General features: G+C 40.9%; 1 protein-coding gene across 1 annotated transcript in view; it reads left to right on the plus strand.

The window, feature by feature from the left end:
- Positions 1–280: 280 nt before the first annotated feature.
- Positions 281–22,336, plus strand: part of fam20ca (FAM20C golgi associated secretory pathway kinase a) — a 46,594-nt gene continuing 24,538 nt past the window's right edge. Inside the window, exons 1-3 of the mRNA XM_004558372.3 lie at positions 281–1,740; positions 2,187–2,371; positions 5,920–5,998. Coding sequence (XP_004558429.3) covers positions 1,190–1,740; positions 2,187–2,371; positions 5,920–5,998 — 815 coding nt within the window. The 5' untranslated portion in view covers positions 281–1,189. The remainder of the gene's footprint in view (positions 1,741–2,186; positions 2,372–5,919; positions 5,999–22,336) is intronic.

The raw sequence follows: 22,336 nt of genomic DNA on the forward strand, positions 1-22,336 counted from the left end.
TAAAATTAATTTCTTGTATTTCTTCAGTTCGAATAATTTTTGTCTAAAACACTCGTTCCTTCATCCCTCTACTGAATGTCCCAGTTTAATTTACCCAATTCCTTATTTTGATAATGATCTAAAAGAACACTTCAAGCACATCCAGTAGGAATACATACCCATTGCCCTCCGTGTGATATAGGATGCACAATGTTTCAGGTAGTTCCAACGCCCTCTGGCTGTGTGCGGGGGACTTGCAGCCTTACAGGGTTTCAGCATACAGCTTTTTATCCCCGAAGCTCGCCTTTCATGTCACTAGTGCTACTTGTATGTGCAGACGCAGCCAATCTCTTCCTCATGACGCCACCGAGGTTGGGCTCAGAGGGCTTCGATCATAATATTTAACACACCCACTCTGGATGGACACTTGGAAGGAAGACAAGGCAGTGCTGAGAGGAGAAATCACAACCAGGATCCCACACACCTGCCGGCCAGCCTGCCAAGCCAGTCTCTGATTTGACTTCAGCGACGTTTGCAGACAGCAGCAGCTTTGTGAAGAAGCGGGGCAGCATCCAGGCATCTTGCAGCGGATCACCTGTTATTTGTTTTTTGGTTTTTTTATTATTATTATTATTATTCCTCTTTCTGTTTATAAATTGATCGTAAATGTTAGGAAACCTGTGCTTTTGTGGACTACGTTATATCAGTGTCATCCTGTTACTTTCCTCTGAAGACAGTTATGACGCGGTTGACATCTCACTCCGTGCTGGCAGCGACACAGGGAAGCAGATTTGAAGAAGACTATTGATGCTTTTAGCAGGACCCCACTCCCTTCTCTTAGCCTAAGATACATCTTCAGTGAGATTTATTTAGTCACTCGTCCTCCTGACACTATAGGCTATCCTGCTCAACAAGGCAATGAATGAAGAGCACTTCCTGAGCCAGCAAAGTGTCCGGGTTTTTACAATGTCTTGGTCTTTCCACCTGTCTGGGAATGAATCGTTGGGACTGTTTTAAATATTAAACACCGCACATAAAATGGGCTTTTTAAACATAGGCTGACGCTCATTATGTGTGGAGCGATCATAGAGAATTCCCAAAGTAACATCGTTGTCTCGTCCTCAGAAAACAGTGTTAGACACCAATGTCGGTGCTGTAGCTAAGGTGCGCTTAAAGCTTGCTATAAAATATATATTTATAGAGGCTAAACATGATCTTGTTTCGCAAATTCAGAGTCTTGATACTTATGGTGTTTTTGGTTGCGTGCACCATGCACATCATGATAGACTTGTTACCAAAACTAGAGAAGCGGGCGACGGGAGCGGAGAGCGGGGACGGCGGCTGCCAGTGCGCACACCACACGGGCGGGGAGTCGCAAGGCTGGGGGAAGCAGCGAGCCAGGACGGCGGCTGAAGCCGGCTGGCCTAATAAGCACACGCTGCGAATCCTGCAGGATTTCAGCAACGAGCCGAGCTCCAACCTCACATCGCATTCCCTGGAAAAGATCACCACCGCCGGGGACAGGGCGGACTCTTTCCGGCGGATGAAAACGTCGGCGGGGAAGGCAGATGACCACAAGCCGCTGATGGGAGACGCAAGCGGGGGTCGGATCGTCCCTTCCCGTGCTGTCTCACGACTTTCTCGCCTGTTTGAGCATCCTTTATACAAGGTTGAGCTTCCGCCTCTCACGGACGATGACACTTTGTTTAACGTCAACAACGACATCAGGTTTTATCCCAGAGCAACAGGGAACCAGGGATGGTAAGCCGACGAGATTTAAATTAAACTTGTGTGATTTAAACGAGTCCATGAACAGCTAGAGTGCTCTGACTTCAACATGTTTGCTCTATTAAGAAGTCATTTTGTCACCCAGGTCTTTTACTTTTATATAAGGTTTAAAATCACTCCTGTTCTATTCTATCATGTCCATTCAGAACAACAAATCTATTTTATTTCCTTATCAGTCTTCACCTCTCTCTCTATCTATCTATTTTCTTTGTTTGAGCACCGAACTTGGCCTCTGCTTTCCATCATGCTGGATTTTGTTTTCTTTTCATTGTCTTGGATTATCCATAGCCAGCCAGGCAGCATTTAGTTTTTTGTAGTTTGTTTTTTTAAAAACCATCTGTTATAAGCTTGTATTGTTCTTTGTCTACTCCTTCACCATCACTTATACCTTCCCACTCTTCTCCTCACTTGCTTGTCAGGCACAATGAGGACGGAAACACAGACGAAGAGGAGTTCTCTCCAACTGAAGAGGTGACAGCAGAATCCTACCCCAACTGGCTGCGATTCCACATCGGGATCAACCGCTATGAGCTCTACTCCCGACACAGCCCTGTGCTGGATGCCCTGCTGAAGGACCTGGTCACACAAAGGATCACCAGCGTAGGTGAGTCAGTCAGCTATGCTGAAAAGGTGTATGTGTGGGTGTGTGAAGTTGAGGATTTGATGGGGTCTGCAGTTAAACTCTTTTATCTGGTCTGTGTTGATCAATTTCTAACTGTTAGATTCTGTCCTGTCATTTTGGCCTACAGCAGCAATGTCCCAACTAACTTAAAGATATTTTCCCTAATTATACTCAAGGTTCAATGTTATACTAATGTGTGAAAAATGCAACTTGGGAAGGCTTTTTCACCTTGGTATGAACAAAAAAAAACAACTTTGGCATAAAATTTGAAAACTGTAAAAAGTGGAGTGCCTCTGGACCTGCTTGTTTTTGTAATGACTCCTAAATTATTTGAAGTGTAACAATTATATAATCAGGATTTTTGATAGAAATTCATTTGACACTCTTACACTGGAAGGATAGTGCTGTATTCAAATTCCCTTTTGTTTTTTGTTCCATTCAATCACAGTATTTCACTGAGATCTGCATTGTGTCACTAAAAATTAAAGTGGAGCACCAGGAATTTTTTTATCAGAGAAAAAATAATAAATACAAAAGTTGTAGGTTTTTTTTTTCATCTTAAATCAGACAAGCTTAATAACTGGGAAAAACTGGAAGAAACATTTGAGGAGAACTTCCTCCCCATCAACTCTGAATGTCACAACATTGTTTTCATTTCTAAACACCCATTACTCTCTTTTGGAAATGCTTTTCTTTTAAAGCAGATTATAAATGAGCGCAACAGTAAGAGCTGCTAAAAAAGTTGTTGTTTTCTCTATGTAATGAGATCAGATGTTATAAGGCAGATGTGCATTACATTGTTACCACTGTGGCCAAACTTACTTTGAGTAAATGTGAGTAATAATCATGACCACAATCCCAAACTGAGACCATTTGTTCCCTTTTAGGATGAAAATTTTTGTCGAGGTGTTTCTGATGTTTTTGTTGTTGTTCTTGTGGGGAATGTTAGTTACTTATGCCTATTTAGCCTCCAATACTTGTTGTATTTGTCTGGTGTCTCAATATTATTACATCCTCGTTCTCTCAAAGAACACTCACAATTTCTCGTTCTACACATCTCCTTCACTTTAGCACTCTCTCTACCTTTAACCCTTCTTTTCTGTTTTTCAACAAAAGACAATATAATTGCTCACGGCCAGACATACCTACAAAGATACTGTTTGTCTGCAGTGAAGCAGTGCTCTATGTCTGTGTGGCTTTATGTGTGTTTATATGTCCGTGTGTGTGTGTGTGTTTGTGTTAGTGTGCACGCCCTGGAGGCATGCATTAAAACATTTGTGCCCCATAATTAGCACAAACACTTAGCTGTCTCAACAAAATGACAAATCAGACACAGCATTAGAAAGTTTTCTTCATCAGCATTTTCTCCTCACTAGTGCCCCCCCCCCCCCCAGCCCCCCTTTCTTCCCTCCTTTGTGTCTGTCTCTCTGTTGGGGCAGGCTGTGGCCTTTTGTTCAGTCTTCAGCTGCACTCATAAATCATACGCACAGTAACATGAGGTGATACAGGTGAGAGCAAGATGGATTTATCATTGCTGCATGAGAAGGGGAATCTCAGAGCGTTGGGCGAGGCCTGGAGCATATCTGAAAGACCTGCGAGCAGGAAGGTGTAGAGAATAAGACAGCGACATCGATTCACTTGTGGTCTCCTGGAGAAACAGAGCAAGATAGATGGTTAGATCAACACAAATGCATACTCTCGGGCACAGCTGAGACAGATGGGAGAATCTTAAGAATGTTTTGTTGTGGGTTTGTTGCTGTTCAAGTCATGTGTGATTGCACGTCAGTGCAGAGACAATCCAGTGAAACAATCAGCCAAGCTTTAGCGGGATTTTTCACTGCGGATTACCTTTTTCTAGTTCTCGATTAGAAGGTGGATTTTTATGAAGGCCTGCGCTGAGCAATGAATTCAAGAATTGTGGCTTATGTGTTCAAGGTCATGGCATTAAATCATAGTTCAGTCATTTGCAATCTCTTAAAGGTTTTAGATCCGTTGTATAGCTGCACCAAGTTTGAGGATTACTCTAGGGTGCTATTCACTTGACCTGGCTTCAGCAAATCTGTCATATGTGAAGGCCAAATGCTCTCAGTGTATTTTTTTTTAGCTTTGCATTCACTCAGCATTCATCCTCTGTCATAAAGAAAAGGCACTGACCTGAGGTTATGTAGGTTGTACTGTTGTGTGCAACAGTGTATGTAAAAATCCAAAAGCTTTTGAAAATGAGTCACGGTAAATGGAGAGGCTTGCCAGCACTGAGTATGATGAATTCAGACAGACAGAGCATAACAGAGAGAATGTGAATACAAGGATGACATATCCAACTAAAAAGAGAGGGGGGAAAGCAGAGGAACACACCGTGAGAGCTCTGAGAGAAACAACAAGAGAGTCAATGAAGACAAAAGACAGCTCGGTGCAGGGGGTAGAGTGCAGTCAGCTACTCAGCCAGCAATCCAGTCAGTAAGTGGGTCCACTACAGGGGGCTTATGTGGATATTGGGGTTAGGCAGAAGTGCTGTGTTGTGTAATATGATCAAGTTAATGCGCTGTAATAAATGGGCAAATACCCGAAAGCTTGTCCATTGTGACAGAAACACAAAGCAGTTGGGCAGGCCTGGCGGTCTCTTTGTTTGAGTCGAAGGAAAGCGGGAATCTCACAGTGAGCCTCCATCACCCTCTGGGAGACACCATGGACATGACTGATAGTCAGTGACATATGCCCTGGCTCATCTCCCTGAGTACAGGAGGTTAATTTGTCTGAATGAAAAAGGAAGTCGCTACAGTGAATCCAGTGTGCACAAGAAACTTGCTGACAATGTGTTCAATTCATGAAGGCTTACAGACAAACATCTGGTGAGACTCATGTTTCTTATATTATGTAGCTTGTAGCTAAACACGCATGGATGGAAGTCTACATTTAGGTCACTTTATTGGACAAACGGACAGATAGTGAGGGGTCGATTGAAATGGAACAACAGGTTCAGGCATCCTGGAGTCAAACCATAATAATGTGCTATGTGCCTAAAATATTCTCAGCAATGTGCTCCTGTTGAGGCAGCGTGTGTGAACTTTATGTACTAAAATTGAAGGGGCTTCTTTTCCTCAATCACTGATATTTTGTCATTCTCAGAGCACCATGTTCTTCTAAAGTTGCATGCATGCTGCGAGAACACACAGTCGCTCTTTTCCATTCAGATAAACTGTCCGTTTCATGTTCAACCCTCTGTTAAATCCAGAACTAGCCAGAGTTTTTAGCAGATGCTCTTCAGGCCACTTTTTGCTCTCGGTCACACCCAGCTCCTGACTGGCACGATTGCATTTACAGTGTCTAGGAAATTGGCCAGCAGATGTGATAGTTCTATTATGCATTCATGCAAAATTGCATTTTTCCATAATGGCAAATAACAAAACAGCTGTGCATGTTTTGTTTTGTTTGTTTGTTTTGAGTGCATCCATGTGTTTGTGCATGTATGCTTATGCCTCAGACAGTTTAGTTTAGATGCTGATCTAACAGCTCATTTTGTTTCCTCCCAGCCATGAAATCTGGAGGCACCCAGCTGAAGCTGATCATGACTTTCCAGAACTATGGACAAGCACTGTTCAAGCCTATGAAGTAAGTAACACATGAAGTGACTGCATGACAACACAGGTAAACTACATTTTATATACGTTAGGTGTAACAATTGTTCCTGGAACTTTCTTATTAAACATCTAACTGCAGATTATACTCTTATACAAGTTTTTCTATAAAAAGTCTGTTTGATACACTCAGCTTGATTTACCAGTTGCATATGTTTTAAAGAGGGCAACACGAAGTCTCAGATGAATAAGTGCCAAGCACTGTCATCGCATCTCACTGCGTGTTCACCTACACATCTCCCCTCCTCCCTCATTTTTTTGCGATCTTCTCCTGATGGGGAATTGTCTGTCTTCTTTTTTAATTAACATCAGCAGGCTTATGTGTTAATTAAAACGAGCATTGAGCCATCATGAAAGCGTCTTTGGGGAGGCATACATACTGGCAATGGCACATTGCATTTGAAAAAGAAATACCCCCACCCCCACCCCCTCCCTCAGCTGTCTGAGTTTTGCCCAATGAATTCCCATGGCGACATGGATAAACAGCGTCCAGGCCAACTGGGCTGCGATCAGAAGTAATTGCTCACGAGCCAGGTTTGATTGCTATGAAACGCTGAATGGTTTTCTACATGAGAGCCTCAGTGGAGAGTATTAGATTTTGAGAGAGAGAGGGACAGAGGGAGGAAGGGAGAGAGGTAAAGCTTTACAAGTTCATAATGTCATAATTCAACAAATCGTACAGGTGTAGTTCAGGATGGTTCTTTATTTCAATTGTACCAAGCCCTTTACCACATAAGCCAAAGTCACATAAATAAGAGGAACAGTGAAGGATTAGGAAAGCAGACGTGTGAATGCAGTGCTGGCTTGACAATGAACTGTGAAAAGTTTGGAACTGTTTTCTTGGACTGATTTATGGTGAGAGAGCCTGCAACATGTTTTCAAAGTTTATTCAGCGAGTGCAGGTGTTCAAACTCTTCATTTGTCTTCTTTTTACATTAGGGTAGTGGCACTCTGTGTGCTCAAACAACTGGTCATTGTGTCCCAGCTTGCCAAATTATTTCAAGGTCAATTAGTGGATGAATTTTAGAACATGTGGCACTGTTTGCAAAATTAGCGTCAGAGAATATGTGGTTCAAAGCACAGCGGTCTGAGGATGTATTTTAAACACAGCAGGAGCCAACACCCAGCAGGCATCATCTAGTCATAGTCAAGTAAACTAAGTTTGGTGATTACCCTGGGTTTCTATGTGTCTGGCTGGGTAAATCTGATATTACTGGTCTAATCATTCAGGGGCTGCTGCTAGGTAATACGGGCGCTTGCATGGGTAGTATCTAAGTTTAATGAAGTAATAAGTCAAAGGAAAGGGGAAGCTTAAATATTGTCAGCAGGGATTTGAAATGTTACACCATCCACCAAACTTTAAAATGCTAAAGAATCTGTGATGTCTTAAAGTAGATAAGTAAAGCAGTCAGTTGCCATCAGAAACAGTTTTGACAGTTTCGGAATCACATGCTACCGATTCCCACGGCTCCTTATTTAGCCTGTCATATTTTTTATTCAAGCCTCTTGCTTTGACTGTCACAAACTGTCTCAACTGTTTACAGATGTTATACAAAATTCCACAGAGCGAAAATACAAAAATATCAGTGCTTACTGAGAGTCGTAATGTAGAAACATAACCTTTGTCTCTGCTTTTGTTCAAGCACGGTGTGGCATTTTGTTGTTTCTGTCAGTGCACTGATGTGTCCCACTTTTATTTTAGGAACCAGTGCATTCTGGGTACAGTAGTTCAGTGCTTTCTTGTGTCGACTTGTTTTTCTTCACCTGTCCCTTTGTGCAGCATCAAGTGGTGCATCAGAGAGACTTTGATGTTTCAGGCCTCCTTTGAGCCAAATGCAAATTTCTACACTGCCATAGGCCAGGAGCTTGCACAAGCTGACAGCTTGCCAGACACCTCCACAAGATTTTCTTTTTCCTGTGCAGAAAAATTGTCAGTTTTTTGGGTTTTTTTTAATCTGTCTAACTGACTTTATAATTATGTTTGATGATTTAAAGTATGATCCCAGATTGGAGTAGAAGGTGCTAATTTAGTCTTCAAACTACAATTTGTTTTTCCCCACAAAAAGATTTCATTACTTTTCCCTTTAAAGAGACAAATGTGTGTAATATCCTGCATTACCAAGCATGTACAGATGTCCTTGGTTTGGGTTCTTGTAAATCATATCTAGAGCCAAACGGATATGTACTGTAAGGCCGGAGTTTTAAGGCTGATATCAGTACTGGGTGATTCCAACACATCGGGTGATATTTTATTCTTTAAAACATAAACAGATTTTTGTAACATTTGTTATGTGTAGTTATTTATTTACTTGTTTACACTCTGCTTGACTCTGCTCAGCTGGTTGTTGTGTTTATACAGTAGCATACCAGGCAAGTTGCAGAGTACCCCCTGGTGGAAAGACTCTGCAACGTCAGCACTAATAACGTGGTTGAATGGTGTTTCTACCAACTCATCTTTACTTTTTAAATTTTCATTTATCAGTCATTTTAAATGCCGATACCAATAGATCAACACTTAGTCTTTTATCATATGCAAGACATACTTGTCTCCAAACAGACATGTCTCCAAATAAGTATGAAATGTATGAGTCAAAAAGAGTCCAATTTTGGTGGTGTAACTTTGTGGCCATCTTTCCTGTAGCCAGTGAAAATTGATAGAAAATAGATTAAAGAAACTGAAGTTAGGAATATAAGATGGTTGTAAGATAAAATGTTCTAAGGCTGTTATGGAAATAGGGGAAACTGGCTTGACGGAGTACTGACAATGAAAGACAAATGAGTAGTTGTGGTAATCCAGAGGGTTGGGGCGAATTTGTAATGCCAACCTGTCAAAGAACTGGGTCCTCCAGCTAGAGCCATGTTTACAGGCTGAGAGAAAATACTCCATGCCAAACCTCCATGTCTGTCTGGCTTATGTCCCTGGTGCCTATCCTTCCTATTCCCTGTCAAGATCCCGGTTACAGTGTGTATACAGAGCTATAATGTTTATGTAATGCTAAATAGATTTGTCAAATGGAGGTTTGAAAGTTTGAGAGAGGAGGTAAAAGCCTCTGATATGCAAAGAAATAATTGATTTCTCCTTCACATCCTATCTGACAGCTCTGTTTCGACTCCCTCCCTTTGATGTTGTTGATAGTCTCACATTTCAGAATGGTTTCAGAATTGCAAGAATGATACTGATTACCTTTGATAATGTACAAACCTCAGTCCTGTTGAGAGCTGTTTTATGAAGGCACAAGTTTCACTACATGTCAACACATGAGCTACAAGATACTGTATATAGGACAGGCATTCAGCAACCACGGGGAATCTGAATATGTCCTCATCTGCATGAACTGAATCAAATTTGACAAGCTTTGGCTCTTAGCGTTAGTAAAGCCAACATGGTTGGCTCAGAAGCCTCATAGCTGCAACACCCAAGAGGCTGTTTGTCATGATCCTGGGCCATGTTGGCCCAGTATTCTTAGTTCTCATGTGCCTTTGTATTCAGTTCCCTGTTTAGGCTCTGTTTCCTGAGTTGCCCTGTTGTGGTGTTCCCTGAGTGCTTTCCCTTTGTGACTCTCACCCCCTGTGTGCCCCTCTATGTATTCATGAGCCCTTGTCCCCTTTCGTGTGTTATTCCATGTTTTCCCCAGCCTGTTATGTCTGTGTTCTCCCCGTGCTCTCTCCTCCTGTCTGAACCTCTGTACTTCCTGTTTGACTCTGCCCGTCTCCCGTCAGTGTTATGCCCCGCCCTGTCTCATTATGGTTATCTGTGTCAGCTGTGTTCCCCGTGTGTTCCCACTTTCCTCGTTAACCCTCTGTGTATTTCTGTCTGCGTCTCCCTCTGTTCGGCGTCGCGTTCTCCCTCATGTTGTGTGGATCTTCCTGTGTCTACCTGCGAGTGTTAGTTTACTTTTCCCCAGTTTAGTTTTGTATTTCCTGTGTTCTGCCGTGCCAGCATTAAAGCTGTGTTTCTCGAGTTCATCCCCGTGTCTGTGAGGTATGCATTTGGGTCCTCCTCCTGCTTGCCACACAGCGATCCATGACACTGTTTGGTTTTTATCATCCAAAGGCTGTTTTATAACCACAGGTTCATTGTAGCCCATCATCATCCTCATAGCTGCTGTACGCCTACTGTTAAGTTATAACTGATATTTCTCTATGGATCCTCTCTGCAGATGGAGAATTCTATTAGGGCTAAATCCATTTAATGTCCTCTAAAGAAAAAAAACTTCTTGCTGTTCTTGTTATTGATTTGACTGCAAAAGATGAATAATTTTACTATTGATTTACATGTATTCTTGTAAAGTGCTGAAGGGTATTGTTCAAAAACAGATGGCTTGTCATTGTTGTGGGAGGTTTAATGCTGGACACTGCCTACAAATAGTTCCCTTATACAAACCCAACTATTAATAGCTATTATAGCTATTTTCTGTAATTTTGAACCAAAAAGAGACAACAATTATGTTCATTGACTCAGATAATGAGCATCTTTATACCAACTGACAGTTCACTAGCAAGGACCCCGACCACAGATGTGGATGACAAAAGTTTAATAATGATTGCAAAGAGCTAGGCCTGAAGCTGATGTTTGGGAAAGGTTTCATTGAGGATCGGGCCCAGGTCCTGATACATTTGAGAGAGTCTGACAATCTGATAACAAGGAGAGGAAGAGGGGACCATGCAAACAACAAGAAAGGGGTGTGTGGTATAAATGCAAGTAGGACTTTGCAGACGTATACCTAGAAGGGGGGGGGGGGTTTGGGGGTGCAGTCCAGCTCCTGAAAAGGTAAAGTATTTTCAACAAATGCAGGTTAATAGATTTGTTTATGCTTGCAAGCATGAACTCAAAGTGCACACCTGTAACTATGAGCATAAACACAAAAAACCCTCTGCAATTCAACACCATGACTTAACTGAAGCCTTTTCAACAATTTTGGTGGAAAAGGCAAAAACTACTTTTGAGATCTTATCAAGTTTTCTTGGTCTTGGGTTGTTCCTTTGTAAACATAGCCACTGTGGGCTCGAGAATACTGCTGGCTCTAATAAGATGGACAGATATTGAGAGGTGCCATCTGAGCTCAAGGTTCTGTGAACAAACACAAATCAGGCATGTTACTACAGACAGATGTTCAGATAGCTGTAGCGCACACACACGCACATACGCATATTTACAGACAAGCTGCAAAGAGAAGGACTCTTTGGGGGTTATAGAGTTCGTGCTCCTGCCATCAGGGACGGCTGGTACTGGAAAATCCGCGAGCAGTGAGCCAAGCTGCAGCTGTAGCCACTCACTCAGAGCTGTGGGTATATTACAGAGAAGGTGATGACTGCAAGGCCACACTCTGCCTGCACACACAAAAGAAAACTAGCTCATTCACTTCCTACCACTCACCATTTAGCACTCCCCTAATGATTTTCACTGTGACAAGTCAAAAAGCCTTGAAGCGCAAAGAGAGACTTTAAATGTGATGAAACGTCAAATCTTTTCACATTAACACCCCTGTCGTCTCGTCCGTGATGAAGTTTTCTATGATGATTCTGACCTCAATCTTGCATATTATGAAAAGCTTCAGCTGAGTTGTCAAATCTATCTTTTCACTTGCTGATAGGTTATGTAAACTTTAGCTGCATGATTTAGTGGCTTTATCAGCCCTTTCATATGAAGGGCACTTGGCGGGGAGGGATTCATCAGGTTTTCAGCTGCCCCTGCAGCACTGTCTTAGGTGCCAGGGGACAGAGCAGCACCTTGGGATGCCAAGTAATTTGTCTGACTGGGATGTTGCAATCAATGAGAAACTGAAAAGAGCTACTGTGGTTAGATCATAAGGGAACAGAAATAGAGGAGGCTATAAATTTCAAGTGAAGTGTGACGTACGCCCACTATGTAGTTTGTTCTGGAGGTTTCTTTCTTTGCTAAGTGTGTGTATGTGTCTGTGATTGGATTGTTTTTAATGTAAGAATTTATCATTCATTCAGAATTATTTGTGCATCTATAGAATATTGAACAAACTGATATTCAAACCGTGTGTGTGTGTGTGTGTGTGTGTGTGTGTGTGTCAGAAGAAACACTATGAAAAATAATGTAAGATTTATGTGGAAAAGCTGATTGCATTGTGTCCAGCCAAAGAAACGGTTATATGTTGTGCAACATTATTGTACAACATTTCCTAGTTGTGTTGACATTCATGTTGACGCCATTGCTTTTTTTGTAATGTTGTGAAATTGGTTAGTTTTTTTTTAAGACACATTGGAGTGCTATTAGTGTACAGATTCGGTTTTAAAGTGAAAAATTAAAAGCACTGAATCTCATTGTTCTGGTTTATTGTGCAAGTATTAGGCAAGAACTAGCTTCTGAAACAGATTGAAAAAACAATAGTAACTATTTTAGCACTTAGGATCTGCTGTAGTGAGATTTAACGATGCATGTTACCCAATTTGTGTATGATCAAAGTTCCATTTAATTTAGCAATAAATCAGCTTGCCTCTTGCTGATTGGCCACAAAGAGGCACAACACAACACAACATAATAAAATACAACAATCACAGTGTTGCCCTCTGGCACATTTGCATGATCACAAAACCACTTAGCTCTTCGCTAATTAAAAGCACAAGTAACTGATCAACTTTCTCCCACTTCAAGCACTAAATTGGAAGGAAAATGCAAAGCTCCACCTAGTGGTTGGAGGTATTATCAGAGGTATCACTCCAGCTGCAAGCAGCCATCTACTGTAGAAGTGGCACTAAGTGTGGTCTTGTGCTGCTGTAGCAAAACTCCATCAAGGTTAATTTAGAGATGCGCTTCTGCATATCCTGGTTATAATGAGTGGGTATTTGACCTCTGACATTAACATGGCATTTTCACCAGAGAACCGCTGCTCACTGGATATATTTCTATACCACCCTGACCATTCTCTGTAAACCATAGAGATGGTTGTTTGTGAAAGACTCAAACTCACCTGGCACAACCAACCATGTCAAAGTCACCTAAATCATCTTTTATCTAACTTTAAATATCAGCCGGCTATTTTAACCATGTCTGCATGGCTAAATAAATTTAGCTGCTGCCATGTAATTGGCCTATTAGACATTTGTACTAACAATCAGTTGAAAAGGTGTACCTAACAAAGTGGCCATTGAGTGTATATATGGACGTTTAGGAAACAGTGGCATAGGACATTGAAAAAGATTGCAGGTTTTGCACAACAAGCAACGGTACTTGGAATAAAATGTACTTTTTAAGCCTATTTTACCTTTAAGTGACTGTTGTCTAAATGTAGCAGTACCACTGAAGTAGTAAATGTACTTGTAATTTCTTCTCCTGCTATAAAACTTTACATTATTCTGTGTCATAAGCTGAGGAACTCAAACACAGAGAAATATATTGTACTCTGCAAACGACATCTGCGATCAAACGTTATCTGGAGGGTTCTAACTGTCTTTTATGTTTCATTGTCTACACACACACAGATATACACGCTCAGTATTACCGTGTCAGGCATTCACAACATCTGTTTTTCATGCAGCTTTGTACTCGCAGCCAGGCAGCCTGCAAGGGCCTGAACCCAGCGACTCTTCTTCAGGCTCTGAGCATGTCTGACTCCTTCTGTAGGTCTTTAAGATTAATTTGTTCTTTAAGCCATTTTAATGTGGCTCAGGATTGCTTATATTACAGAGGCTTTTTCTGCTTTCCCTTTCTCTATGCACCTCTTTTATCCCCTATCCCCCCTTTCTTCATTAGATGTTGTATCAAAAACTTTGTGTAGTCAAGCTTCAGGCTGATACTATCATAAAAGTTAATACTAAACACGGATTTCTATCTCATACATACATTTCCAGTATTTTTCTTTTGCACTCAGATGTGCTCTGATTCATATTTTTCTTTTCTATGAAAGCAAAACCCCTTAAAGAAATTCTCAGTTTCTCAGCTACACACTGTGTTGAAGCAGAAAATGTGGGTTATTTATATTTAGACGTTCAAATTCAAAGTCTCTCTCTCGATGTGTGTCTGTGTGCTGTGTAATCAGTGTGTGGGCTCTTTGATAGGTTGACCTTTTGTAGGCTGTGAGATGAGCTGGTTAATTAGTGCTGTACTTTAACAGCTGTACAGCCACCTGCCTTCAGTAATTTATCACATTTTCCTAGTCATCAGCACACACTATAAGCGCTGTTTGAGTTGGGAATGTAAGATAGCTTAGTGAGGTCTTAGCAGAACATTTACTGTGAAATGATTTGATTGAAGTGTCAATCATTTCTGTGTGTTCTGTTTATTATCTAACTATGTCCCACCAATAAAGGAAGTGCACTTGCGGCTTTTCTGCATAATTACCACTGAGTCACTTAGTCTTCCATTTGTTTGCTGGACGTTCTCAAAAGAATCCACTTCTTTTCATGTCCCTCGTTTCTTCTCGTGTCTCGCTTACTTCTGGGTTCTGTCTCACTCCGGTGTCTGTTCTCGATTCGAGAGGTCCGCAGTGTAGCAGCTGGCACCAAGCGGGCCTGCATGTCGTCTCAAATCTCAAGTAACTTATTTATTTATTTATTTGTTTTGACAGGCACACTCTTGTAGGCTCCCAACACAGACACTAAAACGCAGAGGACCGTCTTATTTTAGACTCCCGAGTCTTAAACTCCCTCCCCTTCACGTCCTCCCTGCTCACGCACACAAACTTCACATAAAGACTTCTCTCATGAATGTTTTACTAGGTCAACTCCTGAGGAAGTCTTGTTTTCATCACCATCTCTCCCTCCCTCCCTGTCCATCCCTCTCTCTGTCTCCACCTTCCATCCGCGCTCCTTTTTGGACTTGTTTGTTTGATTCGCTGAGGCAGTACTAATCCTCGGCTTGTCACTCGCCTCTGTTTAGAGCCTCGCTGCTCTGTATTTTTAGGTTCTCTCCATTTTCTCTCTCCCTCTCTCTGTTTAACAAGTGTTTAGGCACTCACAGCGTAATGAGGCAGAGCTGCGAGTAGCCTAATCGTAATGCGATTACAGGCCAGCCGAGTTGCAGGAGATGACTGATGTTTGATTGCTTAAATGGTCATGTGTTGTTGTTTTTTTTAACCACATTGCAGCAACAGCACATTCTCAGCTGTCAGCAGTTAACTCAGTGACTACAATGCATTACCATCATCCAAAGCCACGCTGTGAACACATTTACTCACTGTTACACTTCCTCATGAGACAGACCCTCATTTTTGACAAATAGGTTTTAAATTTAATGTGTAGATTTAAAAAAAAAAAAAAAAAAAAGAAAGTAAATATTTGAATTTCAGACCTACTACAAGTACTTTTGCATCCTTGCCTCTAGGTTCAGCCAGTGCATGTGCTATACCACGTACAAGCATATCATATTTTTGTAATTATGTATTCTTGTTGTGGCTCCTGACATTGCCACTGCTGTGCATGGCAATGTTGATCATGTGTGCTAGCATATCATTATAGTCCAAAATACTAGATGGGGGGAATTCCTAAGCTTCCCGCTAGGAATGTCGCTGCCGCATTTGTCCTGAACGCTGGAAATTCATTTCCCTTCAGGAGGTGATTTCTAGACATTCCAAATAAACATTTCTTCGTGAAGCAAGAAAAGCAGGCCAGGTGCTGAGTTCCTGTTGGGGTGCTTATTGTGCTATGAGCAGGAATAGCTGTTGAAATTACACAAAATTGCATTGTTTATCTTAATGAGTATGCAGGAGCATGGTGTTTGATTGAGGGAGCTTTGCAAGAGCTGATTGTCAACTAAATGCTTTGGTGACTCCACAATCTGAGACTAAGACCCAGCATTTATCTTAACACAAAAGATAACCACTCGCTGTGTGACATAAAATCTTCCAAGCCTTAACATTTTTAATCTCTGGTTTTGCTCTAATAGGAGTAATCGTTCAGGCTTAGATAGAAAGAGGACTATTCTTCCTCTGTTGTTTTCTTTTTTTTGTTACAGCTGTTGGTGAATGACACAGAACACTTGCTTCATTCTTACTTTGTCACTAACTCAACTGTTGCCCTTTAACAATGGGACCACATGCATCGCACCACCCCTTACAACCGAGCACCGTGATTAGATAACGACCTTTCCCAGATAGATCTATCACAGTCCAACTGAATGCCTCTCCGAACTCAATGAATGAAACAGTTCTTCAACAGAGAGACAGAGAGAAAGCACTGTAGCTCTGTAACTTGGGCCTTTTGTAATAGCACACACAGAGGTAATGCATCCATAGTGGGTAAGGCCTGTGCTTGTCTGGGCCTCTGCCATCCAAGGTGGCAAATAGACCGTGTGTGACTCCTCTGTTCTACTGACAGAGGTCAGGAGAAGAGGAGAACACAATCATTGTTTATCAATTATACTAGAGGAGGGAAGGAGGGTTCTCCCTGCCTTTGCCCATTGTCAGAGCAGGAAGTGGGAGGGGCTGCAGCCAGGTCTGGTTTCACCAAGAGGCAGGAATTTGATCCAGGGGTTTCCTGGGCTTCCTCCTCCCTTCTCACCCTCTTACCTTCCTTTTTGCAGCTCTGGCAGCGGTGATGCAAACAGAGGAGTCTCTGTGCTAAAGGAGTAGGGAGACTGAGGCAGTGCTGCTGCTGCTGCTGCTGCTAGAAAGATTATTCACACAATGACTGCAACCTTAGATATCTGAGATCAGTCACTCTGATGTTTGTGTATGTGTAAAACTTTTTTTTATTTTACTTTTGAGAAAATAACATTCACATCTGTTTAATCTCCTCATGTTATACAACTTTTTGGGGAACAGAGCATCAGTAAATATAGACAGAGACTGGATGTATCCACAAACGGGGGCAGACTTACAATTTCACATGACAGCTGACCTCCAAGTGGACCCATCAGCTAGTGGTGCTTTGAGCCATGTCAGCATCCTAACAAGTTCATATTGACATCATAAGATGCTGACATAAGCTGCTGATAATTGGCAAGTATGGCATGGAGCTTGAATAAAGACACTATGTAACCAGCACAAAACAAAAAATACAGCAGTGGCTGATGAAGGTCATATTTTGCCTTAAAATGGCGCTAAAGGAAACTGAGTCCACCCGGAGGATGTAGTAATCACTATGAATTCTGTGGAATTATGTGGACATTCCGCTTATAATGGATGTAGTTGAGGAAGAATCCAGGGATAAAGTGATTAGGATTCCTCCTTTAGGCACCTTCTGCTGGGTTTCCCTATTATCCTTCATGGAATAGTATTGAGTAGTTCTTAAATAACAAAAATGTAAAAAAAAGAAAAAGAAAGAAAAGAAAAAAACCCTGATTATGGAGGAGTTGATTGACTTTGCTGTCTGTTTGGCCATAAATTTTGCAATTTATTCTCTGCATTCTGTGCAAAAGTACTTTTTCAGCCTGGGAGAGAGGTAAAGCAGTAAAGCAGGGTTCTTTATTGAACTTAGTAAAGGCTGTGTTTTGGGGTTTGGTGCTTGGTGGTTGTGTTATTAAGTTAGTAAGGAAAATGTATTTATATAGGATTTTTCATGGATGAAAATCACAACGTGCTTCACAATAAAAATTATGAAATAAAGATATAACATATCCTAACAATGTAAAGCACCAGAATACAACATAAAACAACAAATGAAAAGGTTTTCTGTATAAAACATTTCTTCAGATGCTTTTTATAAGAGTCAGTGGAGTCTTTAATGAGTAAAGCCCAATCCCCATGAGTTTTGAACTGAGTGTATGAAGCCAGCACCAACTTTTGATCTGTTCTGATCTTTTGTACCTTCTTCTAAGCTATATAGACAAGAAAGACCAATTAATGCTCAGAGAACACATCATTATCACTAAATGTTGCATTTGAACACAACTTGCAATATGATGCATGAGCAGTAATAAATAAAAAGAAAGTTTTAGAATATCTTGCTGTAATTCTTTCATTTTTATGTTTGACCAAGTCCTCCACTTCTTTTCTTCTCATTTTCATTAGTCTCATAAACCCATCGATGTCTCATTGGTGCACTTAAATATTTTGTTGTGTATCCTTTGAGCAATGTTTTCACTAGAAACTGAATATACAGGGGTCTACCCGAAACACGTCCTTGGTTTTAGTGTGACATCTCCACCTCACTCCTTTCACATATAAATTAACTCTTTTTATCCTCAAGTGTTTTGGATTTGGGCCATCCCACTTAGCTCGTACACAAGGATAAAATGCAGCCCTTGGAACTGTTTTTCCAGTCCTTTCCCCACTTCCTCTTTTGCGCTGTCACCCACTCATGACCACAATGACATCTCTCAGCCACCACTTAGCCTCTGATAGATGGTTTCTATTTAGGAAACGACATCTGACCACAAACCACTAAGCACAACAAGACTGTTGACAGGTCTAAATAGAAAAGTTCAGCTGTGGGAAAAACAAAGCACGCACACTGTTGGCTCGAATCGGGGGCCTCGCCCACAAAATAGCTTTCCGGATAGACTTTTTTGATTGCTTTTTTCGGCGTAGGTATCAAAGTTTTTAGCTTTATGTAGTTAGGTTTCACTCTGTGGTGGAAAAAGCACTGAAAATGACTGATAGGACCCTTAAAAACTGAGCTGTTTGTGATGGATGAACTGTTGGGGCTTGTAACTTTTAGCTCTGAACAGAACAGGTTGTTGTGAATCCCCCAAAGCTTCTCGAGTAATTAACAGTCACATTCATTGGGGAACTGAAAAAAACACAAAAAAAACATGGGAAAAACCCATGGGACTACTTAATCAAATCACATTCACGGTCATCCATCACTAACAAACCTCACATTGGACTAATTAGGAGAAATAGTACCAAATCCTTCAAGCTATTATAGACCAAAGTCTTCAGAGATTATCAAAAATAAACCGATGCCAAGTTTCTCTGTCGGTCTGCTGCTGTGTGCATGCATGTTTGTGGCTGCTTTAGTGTGTGTATATATGTTATCATCCAACAATCTTTGCGGTGTGTTCACATTCAGTTTAAGTAAACACAGATGGGAAAGGGAGTGACTGGCCGGCAGCCACAGTGTCCTTCAGGATAAAATCAGAAGACGGAGGATGAAGAGAAAAAGAAGAGGATGATGGAGATGTGTTTGTGGATTCATGGATATTTGGGTTATAGCTAGAGCACTTTAGAGGATAATTACATTTTATTTCAAACCCAAGTGTATTTCCCACTACCAGCATGTGGCTAATGAGCCAGCATAGCTAGTGTGTCCAAATTTAGCCCACAGAGCCATAATATCTTGTGGGTCATGCCAAGTTGAAGTAAACTCATTACCTTTTAAGGTCATCAATTTTGCACTTTGACTGATAACCAGTAGAGAGGAAGATCATTTTGGGGCAGTTGAAGGAAGATCTGCAACTGTAGCAGGTGATATCAAATATAATTTTATACAAAGAGTGAGTATGAGTGTGTATTCTTATCTTTGGGTCAAGATAATGCGATTGCTTTGGATGGGACATCTCTAGATATTCACCCCTACAGATGATAAGATAGTGGACATCCAAAATGCTTAGACAATCCAATTAACTTCTCTTGGCCAAGCCACACAGGCATGTCCTAGATGAGCGAGTGCGTGCGTGGATGTGTGTTTGTGTGTGTGTTGTTGGGGGGGTTGTACAAATGTGATGGGGTTGTGTGGCTTCAAAATTAATGCTTCCCAAGATTTAACATAATTTTCTCTAATTGCCATTTGCTGTTGAGCAACTACTTAGCAATAATCAAATAAGTTCTTAATGGTTTGTACCGCAGGCTACTCAGGAGGATGGACCAGCTTGCCTCTAAGTGGATGATTTATATGGTTTTGGAATGTATTCCTTTCACTGCACTTTTTCTGACTCCGTCACAAGCCAATTTGCAGTCAGGGAGTCTGCCTTGAATTTTGTCTGTTTCTATTCTGTCAGAGACGTTTTCTTTCCCCTTAAATAACCTCAATTTGTTTTTATGAATGCTGACATGCAGTCATCAAGACCTTTCCAGTAAGACGCAGCATCAGGCAAAGTAAATAGGAGATAATTCACATGGTGAATTGTTACTGCTCCCTGTATCTTTCTCACTCTTTCTTTTTGCTAACTCTGCAGTTTCTGCACCTTACTGTCACTCTCAGACTTCAGAGCTTCAGCTCGTATGTCATGCTGAATACTGAGGCTTGTTACTCACTCCCTGTGAGATGAAGACTTGGTAATACCCATTGATTTTTTTTTTCTTTTTTAGTTGCCAGCATAAACAAAATCTTGCGCACACATGCATACAAGCAAAGCTCATAAAATCCTCATCGATCCCACCAGGCTATCCAGTTTGTTTTGATTATAGAAGTAATGTTGGGCTTTGCTGTTAGCTGACCTTTTTTTTCCTTAGTAAGACCAGAGTGTCAAGACTTTACCACATCACAGAGTTCTTTGAAGCTTCAGTCCCTCCCTATTCTCATCTCCTCTTTCTTCACAATTTCTGAAGCTCTGAGGGATAGAGACAACTGGTAGAGGCTTGAGCGGGAATTTTCTGCTGAAAGACTGTGAAGGGTCTGTAAGAATGCTCTTTGTGACTTTTTAGAGTGTGGGTGTGCGTGATATTTGCAGTGGTGTGAAGGGACTGTTCTTACTGTTCCTAGTCAGTCTTTACATAAATCATGTCATGGTGGATACACATGCAGTTAGGTATAGCTGTCAGTGTCTTGAAAATGTTTTTGAAACAGGTGGTTTTGGAGCTGCCGTTCAATATTCAGCAAGCCTATTTATGTAAAAAACATACAGAGGAAGGTGAAAAGCAGACTGTCAGTATGCAATATCAAAATACTCTGGCATATTATGAAGCTTATTGTTCTAAACCTACCCACGCTCATGCTTTTGACATCTAATCACTGTTGACCCAAGAATACCCTTGGTGTTTGTGTATGTTCTGCATAATTCATACTTCATATTCTGTGCAAAGCCTGTCATAAATCGCACACCCCGTGAAGGATTGCCTCAGACTTGTGCTATTGAAAAGAGCTAATCCACTGTAGATGGATATGTAAATATAGCGAAGTGTGGCCCTGTGCTGTGGGAACACTGCTGATTGTTGAGAATTGTTGTGGGTGATGGTGTGGGAGAGAGAGGAAGAGAGGGACAAAACGAAATGTAACTATAAGCATAAAGACCTGTCCTTTGAGTAAATAATCCACATAGCTAATACGCAGCCAACATACATAGTGTACATGAACAAAAACAGTCTTACTCCAGTATATGAATCTACAGTAAGAGCAGAGTAAATGTCATGTTACGCCATTAGATTTTCTCTTTATAATCTTTATATTGTTTTTAAAGACATATGCACAGGTGATAGTTGTATTTAGGTAGTTTTTGGTCCTTTTAGTCAGTTATTCCATTAAAACAACTATGGAAATAAACTTCCAAGAAACGAGGGGAAGGGTGTCTCAACCATAACAAAACTTGGACATGGTTACAGGATGCAAACATTACAACTGTTGAGCAAATTCTGAATATAATTTGAATGTGACAACTGATCAGAAGCACGTTTTATACTCAAATTTCCTCTGTGGGCCATAAAGTCTGTGTTGCCCTTTATTGAGTGTCTCACCTAAATTTTAAAGTCGTTTCCCTCAGTTTTTGGCCTTTTCAGTCCAAACTACACCTCATGTAAACAATGCAAGTTGTCTGTTACAAGTTATATTTGTATTGATAAAACTGCCTTTCTTGTGGGATTTGTGGGTTGTTTACTGTCAGTCATCATCGACCAGTTGTGTGTTGTGCACTGCTTGTACTATTGCAAGCTTAATGCTCATTCCTGACAGCAAAAGGTTTGAAGAAATGATCTTTATCTGTCTTTTAGGTTACAGCTTCTCTTTGATTTTCTTTCAGATACCACTGACTATCACTAGAACTTTCTTTTTTGACACCAAAATTCTGAAAATGCAACAGTCCTTGTTTTTAATAGGTCAGCAGCATATATACAGAGGCTGCCATTCTTCTTCTGGTGACTAATTTGACAGTCATGCAAACTAGAGAAAAAAATGACTTGACTAATCAACTCTCAGAACACATATAAAGCACACACACTTACTTTAAATGGATAAAAAAAAAACAATGTTAGCTAAAGAAATTGGAGCTATATGAAACTGATTAGGTTTCTAGTAAATTCAATCATGTTTTAAATGTTACTAAAGTATACACAGCGTAAAGTAGGGGTGGGTTTTGATTATCGATTTATTGATTAAAATTGATTCTAGCTTGGATAACGTGATATCGATTCATTAAAATCCTGTATCGATTTTTTTAATATAAATTTATTTTGCCCAAACACCAGCATCTCAGGTTAAACCTCACAAAATTTCAACAACCACCAAACAGCTAAAACAGAAAATGAGAGCA

The sequence above is a fragment of the Maylandia zebra genome, linkage group LG4, assembly GCF_041146795.1.
Source record: "Maylandia zebra isolate NMK-2024a linkage group LG4, Mzebra_GT3a, whole genome shotgun sequence".
Classification (NCBI taxonomy): Eukaryota; Metazoa; Chordata; class Actinopteri; order Cichliformes; family Cichlidae; genus Maylandia; species Maylandia zebra.